General features: G+C 41.4%; 3 protein-coding genes across 6 annotated transcripts in view; 2 read left to right on the top strand and 1 right to left on the bottom strand.

Moving 5' to 3' along the window:
• The window catches only part of ppih (peptidylprolyl isomerase H (cyclophilin H)), a 30,690-nt gene extending 23,560 nt beyond the window's left edge, over positions 1 to 7,130 (top strand). For both annotated transcript variants that reach the window (XM_023990905.2, XM_070444412.1), the window contains exons 4-9: positions 3,353 to 3,397; positions 3,743 to 3,785; positions 4,112 to 4,204; positions 4,380 to 4,467; positions 4,560 to 4,600; positions 6,556 to 7,130. In XM_023990905.2, coding sequence (XP_023846673.1) covers positions 3,353 to 3,397; positions 3,743 to 3,785; positions 4,112 to 4,204; positions 4,380 to 4,467; positions 4,560 to 4,600; positions 6,556 to 6,624 — 379 coding nt within the window. In that variant the 3' untranslated portion in view covers positions 6,625 to 7,130. The remainder of the gene's footprint in view (positions 1 to 3,352; positions 3,398 to 3,742; positions 3,786 to 4,111; positions 4,205 to 4,379; positions 4,468 to 4,559; positions 4,601 to 6,555) is intronic.
• Positions 7,131 to 16,119: 8,989 nt separating this feature from the next.
• On the top strand, positions 16,120 to 23,959 carry ybx1 (Y box binding protein 1). 2 transcript variants are annotated; one of them, XM_023990907.1, is made up of 8 exons: positions 16,120 to 16,414; positions 18,164 to 18,227; positions 18,497 to 18,530; positions 18,667 to 18,756; positions 19,495 to 19,833; positions 20,484 to 20,569; positions 21,629 to 21,900; positions 23,634 to 23,959. In XM_023990907.1, exons 1-7 carry the CDS (start codon positions 16,135 to 16,137, stop codon positions 21,873 to 21,875), a joined length of 1,140 nt encoding a protein of 379 aa, XP_023846675.1. In that variant the 5' UTR covers positions 16,120 to 16,134; the 3' UTR covers positions 21,876 to 21,900; positions 23,634 to 23,959. The 2 variants fall into 2 exon arrangements, with proteins under 2 accessions (XP_023846675.1, XP_023846677.1); XM_023990909.1 differs by having other exon boundaries at positions 19,495 to 19,770.
• Positions 23,960 to 24,020: 61 nt separating this feature from the next.
• arhgef16 (Rho guanine nucleotide exchange factor (GEF) 16) overlaps positions 24,021 to 27,143 on the bottom strand; it is a 36,082-nt gene continuing 32,959 nt past the window's right edge. For both annotated transcript variants that reach the window (XM_023990906.2, XM_070444413.1), the window contains exons 14-15: positions 24,752 to 24,853; positions 24,021 to 24,393 (exon numbers count right to left, since the gene is read on the bottom strand). In XM_023990906.2, coding sequence (XP_023846674.1) covers positions 24,254 to 24,393; positions 24,752 to 24,853 — 242 coding nt within the window. In that variant the 3' untranslated portion in view covers positions 24,021 to 24,253. The remainder of the gene's footprint in view (positions 24,394 to 24,751; positions 24,854 to 27,143) is intronic.

The raw sequence follows: 27,143 nt of genomic DNA on the forward strand, positions 1-27,143 counted from the left end.
TGTCAACTGCGTTTATTTTCAACAAACTTAACATGTGTAAATATTTGTATGAACATAAGATTCCACAACTGAGACATAAACTGAACAAGTTCCACAGACATGTGACTAACAAAAATGTAATAATGTGTCCCTGAACAAGGGGGGGTCAAAATCAAAGTAACAGTCTTCTCCTCATGGACTGCACAAGATTTGCCAGTTCTTGCTGTGAGATGTTACCTCACTCTTCCACCATGGCACCTGCAAGTCTTTCTGGGGGGAATGGCCCTCACCCTCCGATCCAACAGGTCCCAGACGTGCTCAATGGGATTGAGATCCGGGCTCTTCGCTGGCCATGGCAGAACACTGACAAATCATGCACAGAACGAGCAGTATGGCTGGTGGCATTGTCATGCTGGAGGGTCATGTCAGGGTTGAGCCTGCAGGAAGGGTACCACATGTGAGAGGAGGATGTCTTCCCTGTAATGCACAGTGTTGAGATTTCCTGCAATGACAACAAGCTCAGTCCGATGATGCTGTGACACACTGCCCCAGACCATGACGGACCCTCCACCTCCAAATCGATCCCGCTCCAGAGTACAGGCCTCGGTGTAACGCTCATTCCTTCGACGATAAACACGAATCCGACCATCACCCCTGGTGAGACAAAACCGCGACTCGTCAGTGAAGAGCACTTTTTGCCAGTCCTCTCTGGTCCAGCGACGGTGGATTTGTGCCCATAGGCGACGTTGCCGGTGATGTCTGGTGAGGACCTGCCTTACAACAGGCCTACACAACCCCTCAGCCCAGTCTCGCTCAGCCTATTGCGGGCAGTCTGAGCACTGATGGAGGGATTGTGCGTTCCTGGTGTAACTCGGGCAGTTGTTGTTGCCATCCTGTACCCGTCCCGCAGGTGTGATGTTCGGATGTACCGATCCTGTGCAGGTGTTGTTACATGTGGTCTGCCACTGCGAGGACGATAAGCTGTCCGTCCTGTCTCCCTGTAGTGCTGTCTTAGGCGACTCACAGTACGGACATTGCAATTTATTGCCCTGGCCACATCTGCAGTTCTCATGCCTCCTTGCAGCATGCCTAAGGCACGTTCACGCAGATGAGCAGGGACCCTGGGCATCTTTCTTTTGGTGTTTTTCAGAGTCAGTAGAAAGGCCTCTTTAGTGTCCTAAGTTTTCATAACTGTGACCTTAATTGCCTACCGTCTGTAAGCTGTTAGTGTCTTAACGACCGTTCCACAGGTGCATGTTCATTAATTGTTTATGGTTCATTAAGCAAGCATGAGAAACAGTGTTTAATCCCTTTACAATGAAGATCTGTGAAGTTATTTGGATTATTACGAATTATCTTTGAAAGACGGTCCTGAAAAAGGGATGTTTCTTTTTTTGCAAAGTTTATGTATTCAGAAGACTGAGACAGAGTTTTCTCTTACTTTTTATCAGGGCTTTGCTCCTTTTCATATTTCTTTTTATCCTGACAAACTCCCCAGTCCCTGCCGGTGACAAGAATACCCATAACGTGATGCTGCTACCACAATACTTGAAAATACAGATGATCAACAACATTGCATTTACGCCACATTACTGGTCAGTATGGCAAAGTGAAAAGAAAAAAATCCACTCCTGTGTTAAAAAAGATCCACTCCAAATCATCCATTGTTTTTGCAACAAGGCTGTTAAGTGATACTGCAAGACAACACGGCAAAGAAATTAACGTTTTGGCCTAAATTAAAAACTACAGGCGTGGGTCAAATACTACACACTACAGGGTGAAACCCTCTATATTTTCAAGTATTGTGGAGGCAGCATCATGTTATGGGTATGCTTGTCACCGGCAGGGACGGGGGAGTTTGTGATGATCAAAATGTTTTTAAAAATCACCCCCATTCTTCTGAAAGCCTAACCCTAGCTTGGTTTCCATCCAATTGGCGACAGCTTTTCCTGCAAATATTAAAACATCTGCATAAAGGAAAATATGCACGTTTTCCCACCAGTGGTGTTTCCACCAAAGTGACTTGTTGTGTATAAAAAGCCGTGTGTGATGACGTAGTGCACATAAAAGGTACTTTTTTTGCTTACGTTTTCATGTACTGAATGAAAATGTAAAGTTCAATATTTTTCCAGGGCATTTTCAACTCTACCAATTTAGTTTTGTCACAAAAACTGTTGYGTTAAATAGCAAATGTGCCCACTCTGGTCTTGGCACGTACGCTCTAGCCAACAGCTCGCAGATACAATGCATGAGAATATTATGAATGAGACTCACCACCCTGTGAAGTTCATAATTTATTTCATCTGTAGCCTAATAAACTGCATGCACCACACAACATATCATCACGTGACTTCAAGTTTACTTCAATATGATGGTTATTATATTAATATTTGAGCAGAAAGGCGTTTTCACTGCCATTTCTTGCGTAATGAATTCCGTTCCCGCCATGTCGAATGAACAAATTGTCGGTCAACATTTATGAAATTGTACCGACATTTCCTGTTTCCATCAGTCCGGCCGTGACTTTTTTTATGCTACGGGTAATTCATCCACATGAAATGGTTGGATTGAAACCTGGTTCCTGAGAGTTTTGTTTTTCAGCAGGACAATTAACACATTTTAATGCCAAAGACACCAGAATGGCTTTCCAAGAGGTGTTGAGTGTTCCTAAGTGGCCGAGTCTGTCCTTATTTAAATTTGCTTGAAATCTGAGAATATTGCTGTCCAATGATTCCCAACCAAATGTGCTGTTTGCCCAATTTTGACAAATAAAATGGTAAAATGTTGTCTTCAGAGTTATGCAAAGTTGGTAGAAGCACCTTTGKCAGCTATTACAATGACTGGTAGGCCGTCATTGTAAATAAGAATTTGTTCTTAACTGACTTGCCTAGTTAAATAAAGGTTAAATAAAATAAATAAGATTTCACCTAGTATTAACTCTATGGTGTGAAGACGTACGCAGTTAAGATATTTGAGTTTTATATAATTTCGCAACATTTTCTATAATTTCTTTCAATTTGAAAATGTGCAGTAGGAAAAAAATGAATTTATTTTCATTTGGGATTTAATTTTAAGGCAGCAAGGGCTGCGTAGACTTTCACTAGCGACTCTATATTTCCCAGTTAATAGTAAGGATATATGTCTGGTTTGTGAAACTTAATGTTTATTACTTTTCATGTGAGTGCGCTATTTTTAACTACCTAGCGCTGACTTGGAGGTGTAAAATGAGCTAAATCTAAAAAAGGTTTTGTTTTAGTGAACGAGCCTATTCCTTAAACTTTAGAGTCTTTCTGTATACTCTGCTAACTTTTATATCAATACCACAAAGGAGGCAGTACCATGTTAACTTATCTGTACAAACTCTCTCCTACAGAAAAGATGGTGTCCCTATCGGATTTAAAGGCTGCACCTTCCACAGGTATGCTTGAGGGGGATGATGGAAGAAGATGTGACAAGTGTTACTTTACATATATTTTTGATCTGACATCAAATCACAATAATGGATATTGATATAGGCTAGGCATTGTCTCTTAGAAGCAACAACATGCATATTAAGTAATTATTGAATCCATAAAACCTATATCTTGATGGGGTGTTTAGTGTCTTTGTGTTGGTAATGCTTTTCTTCGCAAGCACATTCTTACGTGTTATGATTTGGTAAGATACAATATGAATATTTTTGTATAATTGAATTTGATTGTTAGATAAAAAGCTCCTCAGTCTGTTGCCAGTTTTAAAGTTGTTTTATTGCCTCCTCTACTAGGGTGATAAAGGACTTCATGATCCAAGGCGGGGACTTTGTAAATGTAAGTCAATTCACTGTTCTTTGTTGTTTCTGATTTGTTCTTTTAGAATTCCCGCAAAACTATTAGTTTATCCTATATCTGCACTGCGGTGCAGGTTAACTTTCTCATGTACCCAACTGTAATAGTGTGCTACAGAGTTGGAAGCCGCACACATCTGCTATTCGATAAGTCAATTAAATATGGTGCGAAATATGTAATGGGCCGGCTGACTATCGCTCTCTGCGACTCTGGACTCTGTAATGCCAATGTATTGCTAATTTAATACAATCTAGTTCTAATCTAATTTGTCCTCCTTTGTTTCCCTTGATCCTGTGGTGCACCTGTAGGGTGATGGTACAGGTATCTGCAGCATCTACAGAGGACCATTTGCAGATGAAAACTTTAGAATGAAGCACTCTGCCCCTGGCCTCCTATCCATGGTACCTTTTATTTCAGACAAAAAAATCACACGCATGCACACACACTGCTGTTCATACACACATGTTCCATTGGAGACATTTAAACATTGATATGAATAGACATTGATTATAACTGATGTTATTGGTTGATGTAGGTGAAGCATCCAGTATTAACCCTCCAATCCGTCCTCTGCAGGCAAACAGTGGCCCCGGAACCAATGGCTGTCAGTTTTTCATTACCTGTACGAAATGTGACTGGCTAGATGGAAAGCATGTGGTCTTCGGTGAGTATTACTATATTGTGGATTACAATGGATAAGATTTAACATGCTGTATGTGTATTTGGCTCATAAAATATTTGATTTCAACATTTCAGGGAAAGTGGTCGACGGCTTGCTTGTCATGAGAAAAATTGAGGTAAAAGCTCTTAATTTGATAAGGGTTTGTACCCAGGGCAAGATATATAATGATGATCCTCAACAAAGATCAAACTTTAAGGGCCGGTGGGTTCCATGGAAGTAGAAACAGGGAATACTGTTCTTAGATAATCCAGATTTAGAAACGTGATTTCAGAGCCATGTTTTAACCTTGGATTACATAGTATTGGATTATTGAGTCCTTGACTGTGCTAGAGAATAACAAGGCTAATTTATCATCTGAATTAGTCGCTTAGTAGATCTAAATAACATTGGGGCTGTTTTCTCGACACAGATTAAGCCTAGTCCTGGACTACAGAGAATTCTCCATTGAGTTTGCTTTTTAGTCCAGGACTAGGTTTAAAGGGAGACTGAACGCAAACACCAATTTATCTGAAAATGGCTTATGTGGCATTGATATTAGTCAGAAAAAGTTATTCCAGAACCAGAATGGACTAAAGTAGGTTAATTTTGGTTATTGAGTCCGTATCCTCCAAAACATAGTTTTGTGAGATTTGTGTAATCGAGGTCGTCACGATACATGAGGTTTGGGTATGGATTACAATCATGCCTACTAACATAGGATTTGAACGCCTAGGGAGAATTTTCATGCACAGAGAAACAGCTGCGTTTATTGCGCTTTATTCAATCATAGCAGTGAACCTCCACAGACACTGAGACAGACCTGCCCATTACACAGCGCCTTGGACTTGGACCTGTTTACATAAGACAACACGTCGCCAATGTTATGTTGAAAGAACACTTGGCCCTTAGCCGTTTATGGAGTGGCCACTTCCTGGTGTGTTTCATAGTGAGCACTTCAGTCTGCCACTATTTTGGGCAAAATGAGAATTGAGACGATGCGCACTTATATCAACTGCCACATGTCAATATAAAGAAATTCTAAAACCATTTGCAAGCATTTTGTGTCCTGCCGCGACCTGTTTTGTAACATGATCTGCAATGAAACACTGCCAGACAGACATACTCTAGCAATAGATAGTGAGAAAGTTGTAAAAACTAAATGGCACCGAAGCACACACGTTGCTTGATAAGCTAATTTAGCTAACTTGGGCAGCTACTAGCTAGCTTCATTGACAAGCAGAGATGGAACTTTGCTAGCTAGCTAGTGATTTTGGGCACTGATACACAGCGGGTAGCAGCTTGTGCTTTATTTACGATAGTTTGACAGCTTGCTGCTGATGAAGTTGTAGACGTTCTCTGAAATCAGTCCTGAGCGCAGCTAGCAGCAGCTGACTCCATACTGTCTGCAGTGCACTTTTTTTTTAATGCAAATGTTTTTAACTTGAGAAATACTGCACCAAACACCTTAGCTAGATATGAAATTGTGTGACTAAGACCTCTGCAAAAATGTCAAAATTAAAGATTTCATGATTTAGCTTAGATTAATTCAGACTATTTTTGAGGAAGTGGTAGTGACTATGTTGTTGCTACTGTGCCTCAATGACAAAAAACAACTGCCAGGGTACGATAAAGCGAAGTAAACCCATCCAAATCGTACCACATCCCCAAGACCAAAATCTTGTTTTTCATAATGAGCAGCAGAAAAGCATGTGGAATCATTAATCCGCTCTTTAATCTGTGTCCGGAAACTTCCCCATTGTGTTTCTTGAAAGCAGACATATGTTGTTGTATAGTCAGTCAGATTTGACTATACATATCTGGCTGGGGATAAAAATCTTAGTTTAACCTCAAAACCCTTCTACACTTCAGAGTACACACTGTTTAGACATGAAAATATCTGTCGCCGGTCCCAAGCTGTTTGCAACAACCATCTGATTTAATATACGTCAGAATTCTTTGTATACAGTACATCTATTGCTGGTAGTAGAATCACAACCCTAATTTGGTCTCCAACAAATGTCGTAGTGTAGAAATTACTGTACCATTTTAGAATGTTATATTAAACGTTATCTGGACTTCTCTTTCCCACAGAACGTTCCTACCGGCCCAAACAACAAGCCCAAGCTTCCCATCCTCATAGCTCAGTGTGGGGAAATGTGATTCAACTTACAGAGCAAGTTTCTTTTTTAGGACAGCCACACAACCTCTTTTTGTACTTGAATAAGTGTGTTCTTCTCCCATGTTTGCGCTCAATAGACATCAACCAAATTCTGTTTACTTCTGTAAGTTGAGTGGAAGTCAGTTTGTCAGTTTGCCACACAATCATGACGTCTCCTATGAATAGTATAGCTATACAAATTGCCAACACTTTTGCATTGCTTGAGTCGGTAAAATTCAGAGACTGTAAATCTAGGATGTAAGACATCTTGGACATCAACTAGACTTGAGGCTCATTACTCCTTAAACAAAAAAAAATTCAGTTCCAAGTATCACCAATCGATACATGTCCTATGTGTAATTCGATAACTCACTAGTAATTGTACTGTAGCTTACTCAAATGTTTTCTCAATGCCTAGCTATGAATAGCAATTCTTGGAAATTCAATGTTTTGTATGGAATCTGTTGCCTTTTTATAAATGGATAATATAAATGTGCTTTTTGGTGCAGCGGTTTTGTTCAGTAGTTGTTTTTCGAAATGTCAGGTTTTCAACAATTATTTGGTATCCCCCACCAACAATGTACGTGAGTAACAAGACAAGAGTTTTCGTATAGCCTAAACAGAATAGATTCCACATATGGACAATATTGAGGTTTATCAATTTGTCAGGTATAATAAATTAACTTCTTTGTCAACTACTGCTGGTATTCTAATTTATTAAGACTTTTAAACCTATGAACCATATTATATATTAGGGTTGAGAAGCAATCTCAAAGGCATTCACAAAGTTCCTCAGGTAATGGATGGACTATAAATTGGACAAAATCTGACCTTTTTTAAAACGGGACTTAAAGAAAATACGCTTCCCAACCCCCACGCCTGAACTCGCCTTGGACCCTTTCCCTCCCAGTACAAAAGAATCCTTTCAGATGGAGCTCGGCTCTCTTATGGAGCAGGAAGAGTTTTTGGGGGGCTTGGTGGGAGGCTTCTGGGGTCAATGTTAAAGGCCGTCTTTGTGTGGGACAACAGGGTTCGACCATTAACAACAGGCTCTTCACACATCAACCAGTACTCATAAACCGTGCCAGCGGGGCATTAACATGACAAAAGATGGGGGGTGGTTTGGGGCTGTTTCACACTCATGCTTGGGCTGGCTGGCTGTCTAGTCTACCACACTGGCAAGTGGATCCTTTTAAATGTTGGATTTTAATCGAGGACAATGATGACAATTTAGCAGTGGTGTAGAGTACTTAAGTAAAAATACTCTAATGTACTACTTTGGGGTATCTGTACTTTACTATTTATATTTTTGACTACTTTTACTTCACCACATTCCTTAAGAAAATATTGTACTTTTTACACCATACGTTTTCCTTGACACCTTAAAGTACTCATTACATTTTGAATGCTTAGCAGGACAGGAAATTTGTCCAATTCACGCACTTATCAACCAAACATCCTTGGTCATCCCTACTGCCTCTTGATCTAGCGGACTCACTAAACACACATGCTTCGTTTGTAAATTATGCCTGAATGTTGGAGGGTACCTATGGCTTTCCGTAAATTAATAAAACAAGAAAATGGTACCATCTGGTTTGTTTAATTTAAGGAATTTTAAATAATTTATACTTTTTCTTTTTCTACTTTAAGTATATTTTAAACCAAATACTTTTAGACTTTTACTCAAGTAGAATTTTACTGGGTGAATTTTACTTGAGTCATTTTCTATCTATACTTTTACTCAAGTATGACAGTTGGGTACTTTTTCCACCACTGCAATATCGGGTTTGTTTGATTTGAGGTATATTGTTGATAGGAAAACCAAGTCCCTTCCTGTTAAAATGAGCCAGAAATCTTTTTGGATAGAAACGCCTCTTGGTGCTGCTACAGACTAAAGAGAAACACTTCACATACTGTTGAAGTCAGAAGTTTACATACACCCTTAGCCAAATACATTTAAACTCAGTTTTTCACAATTCCTGACATTTAATCCTAGTAAAAATTCAGTGTCTTAGGTCAGTTAGGATCACTATTATATTTTAATTATATATATATACAGTGGGGAGAACAAGTATTTGATACACTGCCGATTTTGCAGGTTTTCCTACTTAAAAGCAATGTAACGGTCTAATTTTTATCATAGGTAGCACTTCAACTGTGAGAGACGGAATCTAAAACAAAAATCCAGAAAATCACATTGTATGATTTTTAAGTAATTCATTTGCATTTATTGCATGACATAAGTATTTGATACATCAGAAAAGCAGAACTTAATATTTGGTACAGAAACCTTTGTTTGCAATTACAGGATCATACGTTTCCTGTAGTTCTTGACCAGGTTTGCACACACTGCAGCAGGGATTTTGGCCCATTCCTCCATCAGACCTTCTCCAGATCCTTCAGGTTTCGGGGCTGTCGCGAGGCAATACGGACTTTCAGCTCCCTCCAAAGATTTTCTATTGGGTTCAGGTCTGGAGACTGGCTAGGCCACTCCAGGACCTTGAGATGCTTCTTACGGAGCCACTCCTTAGTTGCCCTGGCTGTGTGTTTCGGGTCGTCGTCATGCTGGAGGACCCAGCCACGACCCATCTTCAATGCTCTTACTGAGGGAAGGAGGTTGTTGGCCAAGATCTCGCGATACATGGCCCCATCCATCCTCCCTCAATACGGTGCAGTCGTCCTGTCCCCTTTGCAGAAAAGCATCCCCAAAGAATGATGTTTCCCCCTCCATGCTTCACGGTTGGATGGTGTTCTTGGGGTTGTACTCATCCTTCTTCTTCCTCCAAACACAGCGAGTGGAGTTTAGACCAAAAAGCTCTATTTTTGTCTCATCAGACCACATGACCTTCTCCCATTCCTCTTCTGGATCATCCAGATGATCATTGGCAAACTTCATACGGGCCTGGACATGCGCTGGCTTGAGCAGGGGGACCTTGCGTGCGCTGCAGGATTTTAATCCATGCCGGCGTAGTGTGTTACTAATGGTTTTCTTTGAGACTGTGGTCCCAGCTCTCTTCAGGTCATTGACCAGGTCCTGCCGTGTAGTTCTGGGCTGATCCCTCACCTTCTTCATGATCATTGATGCCCCACGAGGTGAGATCTTGCATGGAGCCCAGACCAAGGGTGATTGACCGTCATCTTGAACTTCTTCCATTTTCTAATAATTACTTTTACAGTTGTTGCCTTCTCACCAAGCTGCTTGCCTATTGTCCTGTAGCCCATCCCAGCCTTGTGCAGGTCTACAATTTTAACCCTGATGTCCTTACACAGCTCTCTGGTCTTGGCCATTGTGGAGAGGTTGGAGTCTGTTTGATTGAGTGTGTGGACAGGTGTCTTTTTATACAGGTAACGAGTTCAAACAGGTGCAGTTAATACAGGTAATGAGTGGAGAACAGGAGGGCTTCTTAAAGAAAAACTAGCAGGTATGTGAGAGCCGGAATTCTTACTGGTTGGTAGGTGATCAAATACTTATGTCATGCAATAAAATGCAAATTAATTACTTAAAAATCATACAATGTGATTTTCTGGATTTTTGTTTTAGATTCTGTCTCTCGCAGTTTGAAGTTGTACCTATGATAAAATTTACAGACCTCTACATGCTTTGTAAGTAGGAAAACCTGCAAAATCGGCAGTGTATCAAATACTTGTTTTCCCACTGTATATATGTATTATAATATATTTTAAGAATGTGAAATATCAGAATAATAGTAGAGAGAATGATTTATTTCAGCTTTTATTTCTTTCATCACATTCCCAGTGGGTCAGAAGTTTACATACAAAATTAGTATTTGGTAACATTGCCTTTAAATTGTTTAACTTAGGTCAAATGTTTTGGTACCCTTCCACAAGCTTCCCACAATAAGTTGGGTGAATTTTGGCCCATTCCTCCTGACAGAGCTGGTGTAATTGAGTCAGGTTTGTGGCCTCCTTGCTCGCACACGCCTTTTCAGTTCTGCCCACAAATGTTCTATAGGATTGAGGTCAGGGCTTTGTGATGGCCACTCCAATACCTTGACTTTGTTGTCCTTAAGCCATTTTGCCACAACTTTGGAAGTCTGCTTGGGGTCATTGTCCATTTGGAAGACCCATTTGCGACCAAGCTTTAACTTCCTGACTGATGTCTTGAGATGTTTGCTTCAATATATCCACATAATTGTCCTCCCTCATGATGCTATCTATTTTGTGAAGTGCACCAGTCCCTCCTGCAGCAAAGCACCCCCATAACATGATGCTGCCACCCCCATGCTTAGCGTTGAATGGTGTGCTCGGCTTGCAAGCCTCCCACTTTTCCCTCCAAACATAACGATGGTCATTATGGCCAAACAGTTCCATTTTTGTTTCATCAGACCAAAGGATATTTCTCCAAAAAGTATGAACTTTGTCCCCATGTGCAGTTGCAAACCATAGTCTGGCTTTTTCATGGCGGTTTTGGAGCAGTGGCTTTCTCCTTGCTGAGCGGCCTTTAAGGTTATGTCGAAATAGGAGTTGTTTTACTGTGGATATAGATACTTTTGTACCCGTTTCCTCCAGCATCTTCACAAGATCCTTTGCTGTTGTTCAGGGATTGATTTGCACTTTTCGCACCAAAGTACGTTCACCTCTAGGAGACAACGCGTCTCCTTCCTGAGCGGTATGACGGCAGCGTGGACCCATGGTGTTTATACTTGAGTACTATTGTTTGTACAGATGAACATGGTACCTTCAGGCATTTGGAAATTGCTCCCAAGGATGAACCAGACTTGTGGAGGTCTACAATTTTTTTCTTCTGAGGACTTTCTTTTGATTTTCCCATGATGTCAAGCAAAGAGGCCCCAACTGAGTTTGAAGGTATGCCTTGAAATACATCTGCAGATATACCTCCAATTGACTCAAATGATGTCAAATAGCCTATCAGAAGCTTCTAAACCCATGACATCATTTTCTGGAATTTTCCAAGCTGTTTAAAGGCACAGTCAACTTAGTCTATGTAAATKTATGACCCACTGGAATTGTGATACAGTGAATTATAAGTGAAATAATCTGTCTGTAAACAATTGTTGGAAAAATTACTTGTGTCATGCTCAAAGTAGATGTCCTAACCGACTTGCCAAAACTATAGTTTGTTAACAAGAAATTTGTGGAGTGGTTGAAAAAACGAGTTTTAATGACTCGTGTATGTAAACTTCCGACTGTATACATATCAGCCGAAAATGATACACGAAAGCTGTAATATGATAGAGATGTGCCTAGAAGTACATTTGGCTATTGAATAATATTCTTTATTTGTAATGCGCAATTTCATACAGTGACAAGCTTTTGTTCATAATAAAGAATGCATATAAAAACAATGAAACATATTAAATGATAAAAGCAGCATAGAATAATACAAATTAATACAAACACATAGGATTAAGATGTTAAAAAGGAAGACAAAAGTGAGCAAGACTAATTACAAGCCAAACTAAAGAGGTTGAATCTTAACCTTGCTTGTAAAAAAAAWACTGTTTTTTGCCTCCTTCCTTTATAGATGACGTGGTACAGCATTCCAGTTGTGGGTTGTAAAAGCTAAAAGCCGCTTCCCCACTTGACAGTAATATGTGTACGGAATTCCAGAAAAATCTGGAAAATACTTAGAAATTGCCTTGGAGCACTCTATTAATAGCTCCTAGAATAATCTGCTCTTTRGTTTTGATGTCAGCAACTATAGACATTACTATAAGGTTACATTAACTGACTAATAACCTGCATTGTTTAAGGGCACTCTGTTTTTTGAAATGATGCTGGGACACAACAGGACACTTGACATTCATGAGAGCACCCTGGAACCTACCTCCTTCCTATTCTCTTTTCCCAACCCACAGCCATTCCAGTGGGGATTTTGGCGCCACTCCGGCCATGATAACCAAACTGAAACATGTCCAACTTTTATAACAACTAAAGGATAGGCTAGGTAGCTATCCGGAGCTCCTGGCTGAGTGGTTCATAGCTAGTGGAGACTGGTAAATGTGAAATAGCAACGTGAAGGGCACAATATAATAATATATGATTGACAGAGAATAAAAATATGAATTATGAATTATTTCATTATTATTCATTTGTTATTTTTCATTCATTCATGTATAATAATGATTGATCCCACTTAAAATGAAAAATGACTAAGGCATAATGAAGCCTTCACCTTTCATCAGGCCTATATAGATGCTTCAGAAATCATTCATTAGCAATTGTCTATAGTTATAAAAGGGTGACAAAAGGCTTGTTCCACTGTCATATTTGGCAAATCACCAGAAGGACCTTTTATATCACTCATATGACTTTGCTTAGTCCTTTATGTGATTTGTGAAAGATGTATGTAGTGATTATGAAGACTTTATGAATGCTCTATAAACCCTTCAAGTCGTTGTTAGTTTAAAATGATGAGGCCCAACATTTTATACAGACATACAGTAGCAGTCAAAAGTTTGGCCACACCTACTCATTCCAGGGTTTTTATTTATGTTTACTATAATCTACATTGTATAATAATAGTGAAGACATCAAACTATGAAATAACACATATGGAATCGTGTAGTAACCAAAAACGTGTTAAACCAATCAAAATATATTTTATATTTGAGATTCTTCAAAGTAGCCACCCTTTGCCTTTGACAGCTTTGCACACTCTTGCCATTCTCACAACCAGCTTCATGAGGTAGTCACCTGGAATGCATTTCAATTAACAGGTGTACCTTTTATTAAAAGTTAATTTGTGGAATTTCTTTCCTTAATGCTTTTGAACCAATCAGTTGTGTTGTGACAAGGTAAGGGGGGTATACAGAATATAGGCCTATTTGGTAAAAGACCATGTCCATATTATGGCAAGAACAGCTCAAATAGGCAAAGAGAAACAACAGTCCATCATTACTTTAAGACATGAAGGTCAGTCAATCAAGAAAATTTCAAGAACTTTGAAAGTGTCTTCAAGTGCAGTCGAGAAAACCATCAAGCGCTMTGATGAAACTGGCTCTCATGAGGACCGCCACAGCAAAGGAAGACCCTGAGTTAACTCTGCTGCAGAGGATAAGTTCATTAGAGTTACCAGCCTCAGAAATTGCAGCCCAAATAAATGCTTCACAGACTTCAATTAGCAGACATCTCAACATCAACTGTTGAGTGAATACTGCGTGAATCAGGCCTTCATGATTGAATTGCTGCAAAGAAACCAGTACTAAAGGACACCAATAAGAAGAGACTTGCTTGGGCCAAGAAACACGAGCAAACACTTAACCAGCATGGCTACCACAGCATTCTGCAGCAATACGCCATCCCATCTGGTTTGCTCTCAGTGGGACTATCATTTGTTTTTCAACAGGACAATGACCCAACATACCTCCAGGCTGTGTAAGGGCTATTTGACCAAGAAGGAGAGTGATGGAGTGCTGCATCAGATGACCTGGCCCCCACAATCACCCAACCTCAACCCAATTGAGATGGTTTGGGATGAGTTGGACCACAGAGTGAAGGAAAAGCAGCCAACAGGTGCTCAGCATATGTGGGATCTCCTTCAAGACTGTTGGAAACGCATTCCAGATGAAGCTGGTTGAGAGAATGCCAAGTGTGCAAAGGGTGGTTACTTTGAATAATCTAAAATATAAAACATTTTGATTTGTTTAACACGTTTTTGGTTACTACATGATTCCATATGTGTTATTCTATAGTTTTGATGTCTTCACTATTATTCTACAATATAGAAAAAATAAAGAAAAACCCTTGAATGAGAAGCTGTATCCAAAGTTTTGACTGGTACTGTATGTAACATATGGTTATTGGTGAAACTCACTCAGCCTGAAGTGTCCCCACTTGCACTGCCAAATAGCTAGCTTTTCGGTGGTGCTACTAGGTAAGATGCTTCAGGAAAGCAGTCGTTTGCAAGGCGGAGGCCCTGTGGTCGAGCCTTTGTATGAACCGAATCAGGAACTCGCAATGCAAGCAGCGTGACTTCCTTTACACTGGTGCCAGGACCCTCATCAGCAGTTGCGCTCTGCTAAAAACTGGGGTCACTGTGGAGTAAATTGGGTGGTGAATGTATCACATGGGAATGCGTGAAACTCACTCCGCAACCTGAAGTGTCTTGTGCCGCTGAATAGCTAGCTTTTCGGGGGTGTGACTTAGAGACTTCTGGAGGGCCGTCAAGTGCGTTTGCGAGGCAGAGGTCCTGGGTTCGAGCCTCTGTATGAGTTGAATCAGTGCAGTAATCAATAACAATGTAATACTAAAAATAACATACTCTGTCCAGGGGCCCCCCTTGGTGCACATTTAGTTTTTTGCCCTAGCACTACAAGGGTGATTTTCAAATAATCAAAGCTTGATGATGACTTGGTTTTTTGAATCAGCTGTGTAGTGCTATGGCAAAACCTACAAATAAGGTATTTAAAAATAAATAATTTAGTAGCAATAATTTAAAAACATGCATACCAATCAGGTTTCTGGGTCAGAATTAACATTTGAAGGTTTAGCCTCAGCATGTGTTTCAAGTTTTATGTTAACTTTGACCTAAACCTGGTTAATGTTTTGTTTTATCTTTATTGTAGTTGCTGGGAGCACTGTACAATGTATCTTTACAAAATTGTGTAGCAACAATGGCGGAATCGATTATGCTCAGTCGCGGGTCACCGGTACATGGCCTGGGACGTGAACGCGCAAAAGTGGTGAGGGAGGAGCGCCTTCTCAAAGGTGCAGCTTCCAGAAACATCTCTTTTCCATAAAATATGTTTCAAACTAGTTTTAATTGGGAAGGCAGATAAAGCGTTTTTATCAAGTAATCTCTTTGGCATGTGGAAACACAGAATCCTACTCATTACTCCACATGCTCCCACATCACTTGGGTTTTGAGCCGATTTCGCCGTGGGCTTTGAACAGGGCAACTGTTTTTTCGCCATTGAGGCAGCCCGGTTCCAAAATGTATGCAATCAACTTTCACCCGGTGCAAAACTCGCTTTGCCGGGCCAGATTAATCTAATCCCCTGTCTTGGTCGTCTGTCTGGCTCTAGCTCATAGGTCTGGCTCTGTCTTGTAGGCGGTGTTGGTTTTCGACATCATTTCTCTTGTACCAATTAATTTTCAGTGCAGCCATATTTCTGAAAAACTGGCAACCAATGAGGATTTCTATGAATCTGGCTCGAGCGCCCGGTAGRCGTATTTTGCGCCGGGTGAAATTTGATAGTATTCGTTTTGGAATCTGTCTGACTCCCGGGCGTGAGCCAGGTGACCTGCTCAAAACCCACTGCGAAGTCTGCTCAAAACAAAGTCGCATAATTAAGAACGTGGAGTAATGAGTAGGACTGTGTTTTGTTTCCGAAGTGATTGCTTAAGATAACGCTTGATGTGACTTCCCAATTAAAAGTCGTTGGCAAATTAAAACGTATGTACGTTCCTTTCCCGTTCACGTCACGGGCCATAGACCGATGCCCCGCGGTTTAGTTTAATCGAATCCGCCCATTGTTACGTTTATCGAGAGGAAATAATTGACCAATTATATTAGAGTGGGCGGGACTATGGCTGGGCATAGTCCACTGCATCGTTTTTCGTTCCTCCCAGTTCGATCGGCAACGGGAGAGAGGAAAGTTGAGAGCCCGAAGGCAGCAGCCCCCACCACCGCCGGCCCAGGTTACCATCTAGCACCGGGAAATACACTAGAGAGCCACCGCCGGCATTACCAACCAGAAACCATGAGCAGCGAGGCCGAGACACAACAACCGCCGGAGCCTGCTGTGGATTCGGAGAGCCCACCCAGCCCGCCAGCTACAGCTTCCGCGGGGGATAAGAAGGTCATCGGTAACGTTAAGCTACATAACGTTAGCCAAGTGGAACATTATTGAATTCCAAATTAGATTTTATTGGCACGTTAACGTTGTTTTCAAACATGAAAAACTAGATACGTCTAAATAAATGTCTAAATAATTGTAGTTAACTAAGTTATTAACTAGGATGGCTAGCGYGAAATCGTTAACTAAAACGAACGTTATGTTCTCATCGGATGTATGTTAACTAAAGTGCAAATTCAAAATGTCAGTTGGTTTAACGTTTTTCTACTTCATACGTTACCTAGCTGACGTTACCCAAATTCTCAGAATTTACTAACTATAGTGCTTAGATACTATAACTCGTCAGTATGCTGACCATATATATATATATGTGAGTCAAGTTCCGAGGTAATGAATACTGGAAGTTAGCCTGTCCTCCATATCCGCTGTCTCAGGCATCTATGTCCTAATAGTGATTTAGCCAACCGCAGCTAGCCTTTCTGCTAAATGGCTTGAAAGAGTTKATATTGGCCTTGTTCGTGACCGATTACCGGACCCCCAAATACTGGTTGCACATAAAATAACACAGATCCCATGACCAGGATAGGTACTACACAACGTGTATTTTACGCAATTCCCATTTCGAACGTAATTGTAGCCCTTTTTAGGGAGTTGGAACAATGAATTGGAGGCCAACGACTGCACACAGAGCCACGATTGCAATCGTATGATATCCCTTTGTTTGCGGAGATGCTAGCTTGCTGGTTAGCCTTAGCACGATGGCTATCAAGCAAACTAAGGTAGCTCGTTACTAACGTTATATTACTAAATTTCGATAACTAGCTAATGTTATGTTTCACCTCCCCCAGAATTAGTATTTTGTGCAAACTTAGTTAAGTTGCAGATGGAGTAGCTAGCCAACCAACTAGCTTCCCATTATGTAGAGTGGATAGTGGCGACCAAAATGTCCGCCTCGATGTTTGGATAATATTAATTTCTTTTGTCCAGCTTTGGCTGACAATTTCACTGTTATCGCGCCTAAAACCGTACCCATCACCCGCGTAAGAAATACTCACTCGGTGCCCATGTGGGTATTTATTTGAGTTGTTGAATAACAGGTTTAAGCATCCTGGCCCGTATCCAACCACATGGTTGAGACCAGAGGCGATATGCTAGCTAAGTTAGCTACAGTAGCTAGCTAAGCTTGCTTGCTAAATCGCTAGCTAGCATCTTAGGGCGCGACACCACGTGTAAAGATTCAAGCACTTCCTTGTGCGCATTGAAACTGGGGTAATGGTTTTGCATCTCTAGTTCCGGGCAGTAAATGATTATCCGCCCAGGTTACACATTATACCAGACACTCTGCTCAGTTGTGTACATGGCGTAGAACACGTTGAACGTCTAGGTTGGTACTGGTAAGCTCTGGCCTCATAAGACCCTCGTCACGTAGGACGGTCATTATTGCAAGCTAATAATATGCGTTGGACCATGCCACAGCAGCTGGCCGACAAACACCAAGGGTTTAGCGACGGAATCTATAAAAAGCTCAACAGTTAATTATAACTTGCTTCCCCAGTGTRTTTTCCTATCCTGGTTTGTGTCTGTAATCTTTCATTATCAGTCTTGCCATTTGATTGCCCACATGAAGTGCTCTTGACCCATTCCCCCTTTGAGTAATATTTGAATGAGAACGAAAGCAGCTAATGTGCACGGTACATCTTTGCAGGGCTATTTATTATAGTTATAGTTGGTAACTCAGCTACATTTTTATCTTTTTCAGCAACTAAGGTTTTGGGTACAGTCAAATGGTTCAACGTCAGAAATGGCTACGGGTTCATCAACAGGTATGTTGCACCCTCCTGGGCGTGTCCAAACGCCGCAAATATGAAGTGTGTGTGAAAGAACATTCTCAATCCTATTATGGCTTTGATTTGCTTACAAAGCTGGGAAGCAGATTTGGCTGTCCGCGGCATGCTCTTGTTGTAGTGTAACAATTAAGCCAGATGGTACTGTTAAAAGCTGTTAGCCTCAATTATAAAACAGACATATCTTTTAATCCAGTGGTTTTTATTGGCCTRAATGTAACTATTCGCATTCTCCCTTCTACCACAAGGAATGACACAAAGGAAGACGTCTTTGTCCACCAGGTAACAAGCTCAAGTTCTCCACGGATCGAGTAATGTATTGTGTAACCTTTCACCCCTTTCCAGGAGTCACAATCAGATTACAGTTGGTGTCCCAAAGGCAAAAGTTTATAATGAAATGTTATGCTTTTTTTTTTAGACTGCCATAAAGAAAAACAACCCAAAGAAATACCTTCGCAGTGTTGGAGATGGCGAAACTGTGGAGTTTGATGTGGTTGAGGGGGAGAAGGTAGTTGCAGGCTCATATACATTAATATGCCTTAATATGTTTGGGAATGTTTAAAGCTTGAAATATGAGTTATAGATCTGTCACTCTCATTGAAAGCAAGTCTAAGTGGTAGAGCTGTTCTGTGTGCTTCCTGTTAAGTGTAGTTTTACTTACACTAGCTGAAAATAAAATAGTTCTGGTTATGGAAAATATATTTAAGTGGTTTCAGCTGTACAATCATTCTCTACACAATATTTGCTTGTTTTGGCACAAACTGAAATTAGGCAAACTATAATTTTGGCAATCAGGAAATAGCTGCGCGATTGCCGCCTAGTGCACCTTTAAGGCATCCAAATGTACTCTAACATCACGTACCTCCTCAGTTGTGAATCTAACGTGCCTGGTTAGTTTTGACTAGTCATCAATGCTATGCAACATAACCTAATAAATAACAATTTAGTGGGTGCTTATATTTGTCCTATTAAGTATTGTGTGTATTGGAAACGTTTTTATTGCATATCCCAACTTTCCCTGAGACACCCCCGGGGAGTGGGGTATGGCATCAATTCCCTAGAGCAATTAGGATTCAGTGCATTGCTCAAGGGCACATTGACAGATTTTTCACTTTATTTGCTCGGGTATTCGAACTAGCAACTTTTCGGTTACTTGCCCAATGCTCTTTGACCACTAGGCTACCTGCCGCCCTGAACTACTCCAGAATGGTAGTGGTCCGAACAGTGTGTTTGAATCTCTTCCCAGGGAGCAGAGGCAGCCAATGTGACCGGCCCAGCGGGTGTCCCAGTCCAGGGGAGCAAGTATGCAGCTGACCGGAACCGCTACAGGCGGTACCCCCGCAGGAGGGGCCCAGCCCGTGACGGCGAATACCCGGACAACTACCAGAGTGACGGCGAGGGTGAAGGAGAGCGCCCCCCCCGCAAGAGCCGCGAGTGTGCTGAGAGTGCCCCAGAAGGAGAGATGCAGCCCCAGCAGCGCAGGCCCCCCTTCCCCGGGAGACGGCGCTACCCCCCATACTTTGTACGTAGACGCTACGGCCGTCGGCCCCCGTACACCAACGCACCTCGCGGAGAGATGACTGAGGTACGCTGTCACAGGCACTCCTGAAGCAGTCCGGCCCCGTTCCAGTGATGTCATACACACTCTCATCGAACACGCGCGCTACACTTGGTTTTGGCCGGACAAAACCAAACCTCAAGTGTATTAGTTAACAGACCGATACAGGTTCACCAAAATAGGTCTACATAGTCTATATACTGACAGGACCTAAAATTGGCTCCAAACCACTGGTCAACAGACTACAATTAAACCTTGAGTGTGTTGGTCAATAGACCAATACAAGTTGACCAAAATAGGTCTGTCAATCCATCACAAAACCCCCAAAGCGTTACACCTGCGGTTGGTCGCCACACGAGCAGAGACTAAAATATAATATGGTGGCTGGTGCTYCTTTCTATCCAGATAATAGGTAGAATCTACCGCACACCAAGGCAAAACTGGAATAACAGGAAACGTGCAAAACTGGAAAAACAGGGAAGTGTCTCCCCACAGAGGCAAATTATTTTAATGGTAGCTAAGCTTTCTGTCAGTCAGTTGTCATCAGAGCATATCTTTTCCTGTTTTTTCACATTCTTTCTATACAATAGTGAGTTTCAGACCCGGATCTGGGTTGAGTCAGGACTTCGTGAGCCTTGAGTGATTTATGACTGTGACTAACTCTTGTTTGTTTTTAGGGTGGCGAAGGTGACGAGAACCAGGGAGGTCCAGACCAGGGCAACAAACCAATGAGACAGAACTACTACAGAGGCTTCCGACCAAGGTTCGCATGTTGTGTTTATTGACAAGGCTGTAAGAAGGGGTTATAACCTCAACGCGGATGGACCCAGAACTTAATTGAGCAGCTGACCTATTACATTTACATTTAAGTCATTTAGCAGACGCTCTTATCCAGAGCGACTTACAAATTGGAAAGTTCATACATATTCATCCTGGTCCCCCCGTGGGGAATGAACCCACAACCCTGGCGTTGCAAGCGCCATGCTCTACCAACTGAGCCACACGGGACCACCATTACAACAGAGTTTAGTTCTGGGTTAACCAAGATGATCCCTAAGTATTATGAAATGCATGACCCTGGTGAATTGGCCAAACTGTATCTATGGGCTATGTTCTTAAATAATTCCAGAACCAAACAATGTTTGTAAATATCAATGCTGTTGAAATGATGATTTTCTCATGTCTCTTCTCTGACAGAATAATGGAGAGAGCATAAACACCTCTGATCTCAGCACGTTCACATTTGCTTGCCCCCCAACAACCCTGTTTAATTTGAGAAATATTWGTTTTTTTCCATTTTGAATGTCATTGTTTTGTCAAACCGTAGACCGTTTGGTCGTAGATATTTCCACTTCACAATAGCAGCTCTAGCAGGGCAGAAATTTGACCAACTGACTTGGTGGTTGCATGCTATGACAGTGCCATGTTCAAAGTCACTGAGCTCTTCAATAAGGCCATTCTACTGGCAATTGTGTATCTATAGAGATTGCATGGCTGTGTACTCAAATGTTTTATACACCTGTCAGCAACGGGTGTGGCTGAATCCACATACCTTTGTGTGATTGTCTCAATTCAGTCTTATTTAGATATACATTAGATTAAAGTAGACTCAGAGCAAAGAGATATATTGCAGTTGAGGAACAATTGGAAAATAATTCCGCTTTGAAAGTTAAACTTGTAACCACACTTGAGAAAATGTAATTATTAGTGGTTACATTTCAAATTCCCGTCCTTAAAATGGAATTTGCTGTCATGTTATGGGTGCTAGGGGCCATCTTGAGGTGAGGCAGATGTTAAAGTGTGTGTCCCTCAACTCCTACAGCAGGGGTGGCGGTCCACCCCGTCCCAGACCGGTGCGGGACGGCGATGGGGAAAACAAGGAGAACCAGGATGGTGATGGTGAGAACCAGGAGCCCCGCCAGCGCCGCTACCGCCGAAACTTCAACTATCGCCGCAGACGCCCACAGACTGGCGGCAAGCCCCAGGATGGCAAGGAGGCCAAGACCGACGGCGAACCATCTACAGAGAAAACGCCCGCTCCCGCGGCCGAGCAGGGCGGGGCTGAGTAGAAACTGCCGGCATACCATCGTCCGGGTGAGTCCCCAACACACACATTGCTACTCGGCATACCCGATTTCTGGGGGGGAAATTATAAAATCCTATGCAGCAAGCATGCTGGATTAAATTAATGCAGTCAAGCTTAATTTATTCGATTTAGGACTGCAAGATTATTCATGGTAAAACGTACAAATAAATTAACTTTTTCCCACACGCACGCTGGCATAGATATTTATTGTATAGGTTGGAGAAACAGGTCCTTATTGCTTAACTTCTCTGGGATATGTGGGACGGTAGCGTCCCACCTAACCAACAGCCAGTGAAATTGCAGGGCGCCAAATTCAAAACAGAAATCTCATAATTAAAATTCCTCAAACATACAAGTATTATACACCATTTTAAAGATAAACTTCTCGTTAATCCAGCCAAGGTGTCTGATTTCAAAGAGGCTTTACGGCGAAAGCACACCAAACGATTATGTTAAGTCAGTACATAGCCACAGAAAAACACAGCCCTTTTCCCAGCCAAAGATAGGAGTCACAAAAAGCAGAAGGAGATAAAATTATTCGCTGACCTTTGATGATCTTCATCGGATGACACTCATAGGACATCATGTTACACAATACATGTATGTTTTGTTCGATAATGTGCATATTTATATCCACAAATCTCGGTTTACATTGGCGCCATGTTCAGAAATGCGAATTAGAATTAAAGATACACTTGTTCTTAATGCAACTACTGTCAGATTTCAAAGAAATTTATGGAAAAAGCACACCATGCAATAATTGGAGACGGCGCTCAGATATAACATTTCTCCGCCATGTTGGAGTCAACAGAAATACATCATAAATCTTCCCTTTGATCTTCATCAGAATGCACTCCCAGGAATCATAGTTCCACAGTAAATCGTTGTTTTGTTCGATAATGTCCATTACTTATCTCCAAGTAGCTAGCGCAGATGCAGGCGAACGTCGGACGAAAACGTCAAAAAGTTATTACAGGTCAAACTAAGTAGATAATCAATCTTCAGGATGTTATCATATATCCAATAACGTTCCAACCGGAGAATTCCTGTGTCTCTAGAAGTAATGGAAAGCAAGACGATATCATTTGGAATGTGCGTAACCAGGAACTGGCATTCTGCCAGGCCACTGACTGAAACACGTCCCATCCGGCTCCATTCAGACTGACATCTAGTGGCGTAGGAAGTGCAAACAGAGCCATATCTTACAGGGATTTGAATAGGCGATGAGTTGATCATCGACCAGCCTCAGAATTCTCACTTCCTGTTTGGATTTTTTTCTTTTCTTTTTCCTGCCATGAGTTCTGTTATACTCAAGACAGTTTTAGAAACTTCAGTGTTTTCTATCCAAAAGTGAAAATGCTGCCCCCTATCACAAAGTTAAAGATCAATTTAGTGATGTGCGAGTGTCGTTAATAAAATACATGCATTGTTGCATTAAATCTGCGACCCGATTCAGTGGAAAAGTCCATATCAGATGGCCATTGGTGTTGTGTCCTGGGCCAGTTCACTCGAGTTCTAAAGCCAGGCTCAGTCTGCACTTTCTATTGACACTGTGCTCCATCGCCCAAGGCAGGGGCAGAATGAGGTAATGCCATGGATTTGATAAAGCAAACTGGCTGCCTGTTTAGTCCTGCCATTGTGCCAACCTCTGCCCCGGTTGCACATTCATATCAGTTGACTGATGTAAAGGGATTTGACCAGTAWTGTATTTTCTTTAACAGTCTCCCTCTTTTCTCTACAGTTGTCATCAAGAAGAAACAAAGATCTGAGCAATAAGAAAAGATTTGACTTGACGATCGTCTTAAGCTTGCACCATGAATTTGACCAGATTACCACCGATTTGCCTGCAGAATCTATGCAGACCTGTTTTGTTCCATTATTTTTGTGACAGCTAAAAAAAGTTTGGGGGAAACGGCAGATGTTTTTCTAAAATCGGTCCTAAGTTTTTACACCAAATGGTTTTTAAAAGTAATTTGATATCTGGTCAGTTGACATTTTTAAATAACTTTTTATGTATTCAAACATGAATTTTAACAACGCAAGCTCAAATAAAAAGTCAAAGGAGAACTGTTGACTCAACTGTTTGTTTTGCACCAATGGTCTGTCCAAATACATGACAACCACTTGGTTGGGTATACTGTAGTTTTGAATATTTATTTGGCACTTGCAGGCATCATACACAATTCTTAACATTGATGGGGAAGGCATTACATTCATTTGACAGTGTCAGTAAAATAGAAATACATTTACAGAATAACTGACATTAAATTCATACAACACTACCATTTCAAATGTACATGGCAACTACTTCCTGGCCAAGCAAGTGAGGTCTACTGATATGGAGGTGGGGATGTTGGTTGGCTAAACGTTGGTCTCCTTGCGCAGACGCTTCATACGCTGTACATTGTTCTCCATAGCAATGCGGTTGGTGATCTCCGTGGCACAACTGGCAGGAAACCAGCCTCTCTCTCCATCCCTCATCCTCTCCCCATGGCACCAGTCTACAACAGGAAGGAAGTTATTTTGGTAGCAATATGATTTAAGATTATCCTAACCTACTCAGTTTATAGACACGTCAATGCATTATTTGCCTTACAGCAGCAAACCGCACTCCATGGTTTCACTAAAAAGCTGAGGGATGGGGTTTGAGAAGTAACCAAACYTATGGATGCAAGGACTGACATGGGTGAAGCTATACTTTTGATTCAAACATGGATTAACGACAGTTGAGGTAAACTAAGGAGGCATTTCTTTAAATCAATGGGTACATACTAATTTACAAGTCCCAAAATTGATGTAGCTGCTGCAGGTTGCCCCTTAAGTGTTAGCGCTAGGTTACTCGTTTCTATCCAGACTTACCCTCTTCTTTCTGCAGGAGGATGACTACCTCTGCTTGCTGCAGGCCTAGCTCGTCTGGCTCCTTGGGCATGTAGGCTTTGGTGGCCTCGTACTGCGGCAGGCCTGAAACACACCACCATAAAAAGGCCCACTAAGTTAACCAATGTCATTGAAATGGAAAGCAGATACATGTAGCTAGTCACATCTGAAATTGTTGGCACCCTTGAGAGAAGCAAATTGTTTAAGTAAATGTAATGATTAGTATAGATAAAAATCAAACATTTAATCTACATTAACATTCAAGTTTAAGGAACTATTGTGGCTTCCTGTTTCACTGGGGTATAGAAATGGGTAACATGAATGTAAAATCCCTTCTGCTGTTTTCCATGGTGATGGATGACCTTCATAAAAAAATAACAGGCAACGGGTACAAAAATTGCAAACGAACAAATGTACCACTAAGGGAACAATTARGTTTGGTAGATGACTAAGGAAAACACTTTTGCCTCCCAAAAGAAAAAGGCCATGGCCACAGTTGGAGAATAACAGAACTTAGTTGCATCTTAGGGTCTCAATCTACAATGAGACACCATCTCCATGCCAATAGGCTATTGAGATCACATGTAAACACCTTGATATGCTATTTAGCAAATCAAGGTGTTTACTAAATAGCATTGGCACTTGGATTGGAACCGGATGCTCTGGTCAGATGAGACGGAACTCTTTGACCACGCACACCAGTGGTGGGTTTGGCCTTGAAAGGAAGCATATGCAGAAAACCTCATACCTACTGTAAAATATTAAACTTGGCCGCAAATGGATCTTCCAGCAAGACAATGACCCCAATCCACACTTTATTGACCAAAAAAAACATTTCAATCACAATGGCCACCTGTCTCCAGACTTGAACCCCATTTAAAACTTGTGGTTTGAATTGAAGAGGGCAGGCCATAGGCTCACACCGAAGTATGGCCCTGGAAAGATTCTGTGGTCTAAGATGCCAATATGTACTTTAATCTCATGAGACTTCGCTTTTTTCTAAGTGATGTTATCCTTGCAAGAGGGTATTGAAAACAGGTTGCAATAATTTACATCCATGTGATATTTTTTAAATTGTATTAGTATAAAATAACACTTCCCAATACAATGTAGCTCAGTATTTGAATAATTTAAAGCGTTTTGTGTGAAACTCCATGAGCTGGCGCACACCCCTGACTAATGGCGAGTAAACTAGGCTTTAAAAATAGTCATAGGACCTCCCGAGTGGCGCAAGGCATCGCTACAGACCCAGGTTCAATCCCAGGCTGTGTGCAGCTGGCCGTGACCGGGAGACCCATGAGGCGACGCGCAATTGGACCAGCGTCGTCCGGGGAGGGTTTGGCCGGCCGGGATGTTCTTGTCCCATCACCTAGCGACTCATGGCGGGCAAGGCGCATGCACACTAACTTGTCGTACGGTGTTTCCTCCGACACATTGGTACGGCTAGCTTCCGGGTTAAGCGAGCAGTGTGTCAAAAAGCAGTGCGGCTTGGCATGGTCGTGTTTCGGAGGACTCATGGCTCTCGACCTTCACCTCTACAGAGTCCGTCCGGGAGTTTCAGCGATGGGACAAGACTAACTACCAATTGGGGAGAAAAAGTGGTAAAACAGTTTTAAATGTAAATAGTCAAGCATTCATGATATTACCCTGCAGAAGGCACTGATCCCGAAACATTGGTTTACACAAATTACTGGGAGCTTATATACTGTATATAGTGTGCAATAATTTTTATAGCATGGTCTTTTTTGCTCWTCTTTATCAAGGGTGCTAATCATTTCAGATATGATTGTATATGCCATCAGTGTCTTCAATTTGAGCCAAAAGGTGCAAGTCATTTGATAGGGGAAAATATAGGTGTGCCTCAGGAAAGTTTATTCCATCAAGTTGTGCTGCAGTTCAGAAAAGGTTGGAAACAGATATACTGCTTATGTTATCTACGGTAAATAGCCAAAAGATGGCCAATATCCAGTGGTGGACTAGTGAACTACATGTAGTTCAACTAGTAATTGAACTACCTTTTGCAGTAGTTTAATTAAATCCCAAATATTGGWAGTGTTTTCAGTAGATAATTACTGATTTTCCATGTAGGGGGTCTAGATAACCACACTACTGTTTTGGCAAAAATAAAATAGGGTATTATTGCCCTTCACCCATGTCTCGGCATCAGACCTGCCTAATTCTCATTTGAAACATGTTTGTGTTTAAAAGGCCAAATTATACATTCTGATAAGGCATTTCAGATTTGYATATGATTTTTCAAAAAGTAGATCACTAGATCCAAAGTAACGTCAGTTAGAACTATATTTTTCTTAAGGTTTAGTGTAGCTTAACTTCTTTCAGTGTGAAGTAGTTGGTCAATTATATTTTCAGAGTA

The sequence above is a fragment of the Salvelinus sp. IW2-2015 genome, linkage group LG7 (genome assembly GCF_002910315.2).
Source record: "Salvelinus sp. IW2-2015 linkage group LG7, ASM291031v2, whole genome shotgun sequence".
Taxonomy (NCBI): domain Eukaryota; kingdom Metazoa; phylum Chordata; class Actinopteri; order Salmoniformes; family Salmonidae; genus Salvelinus; species Salvelinus sp. IW2-2015.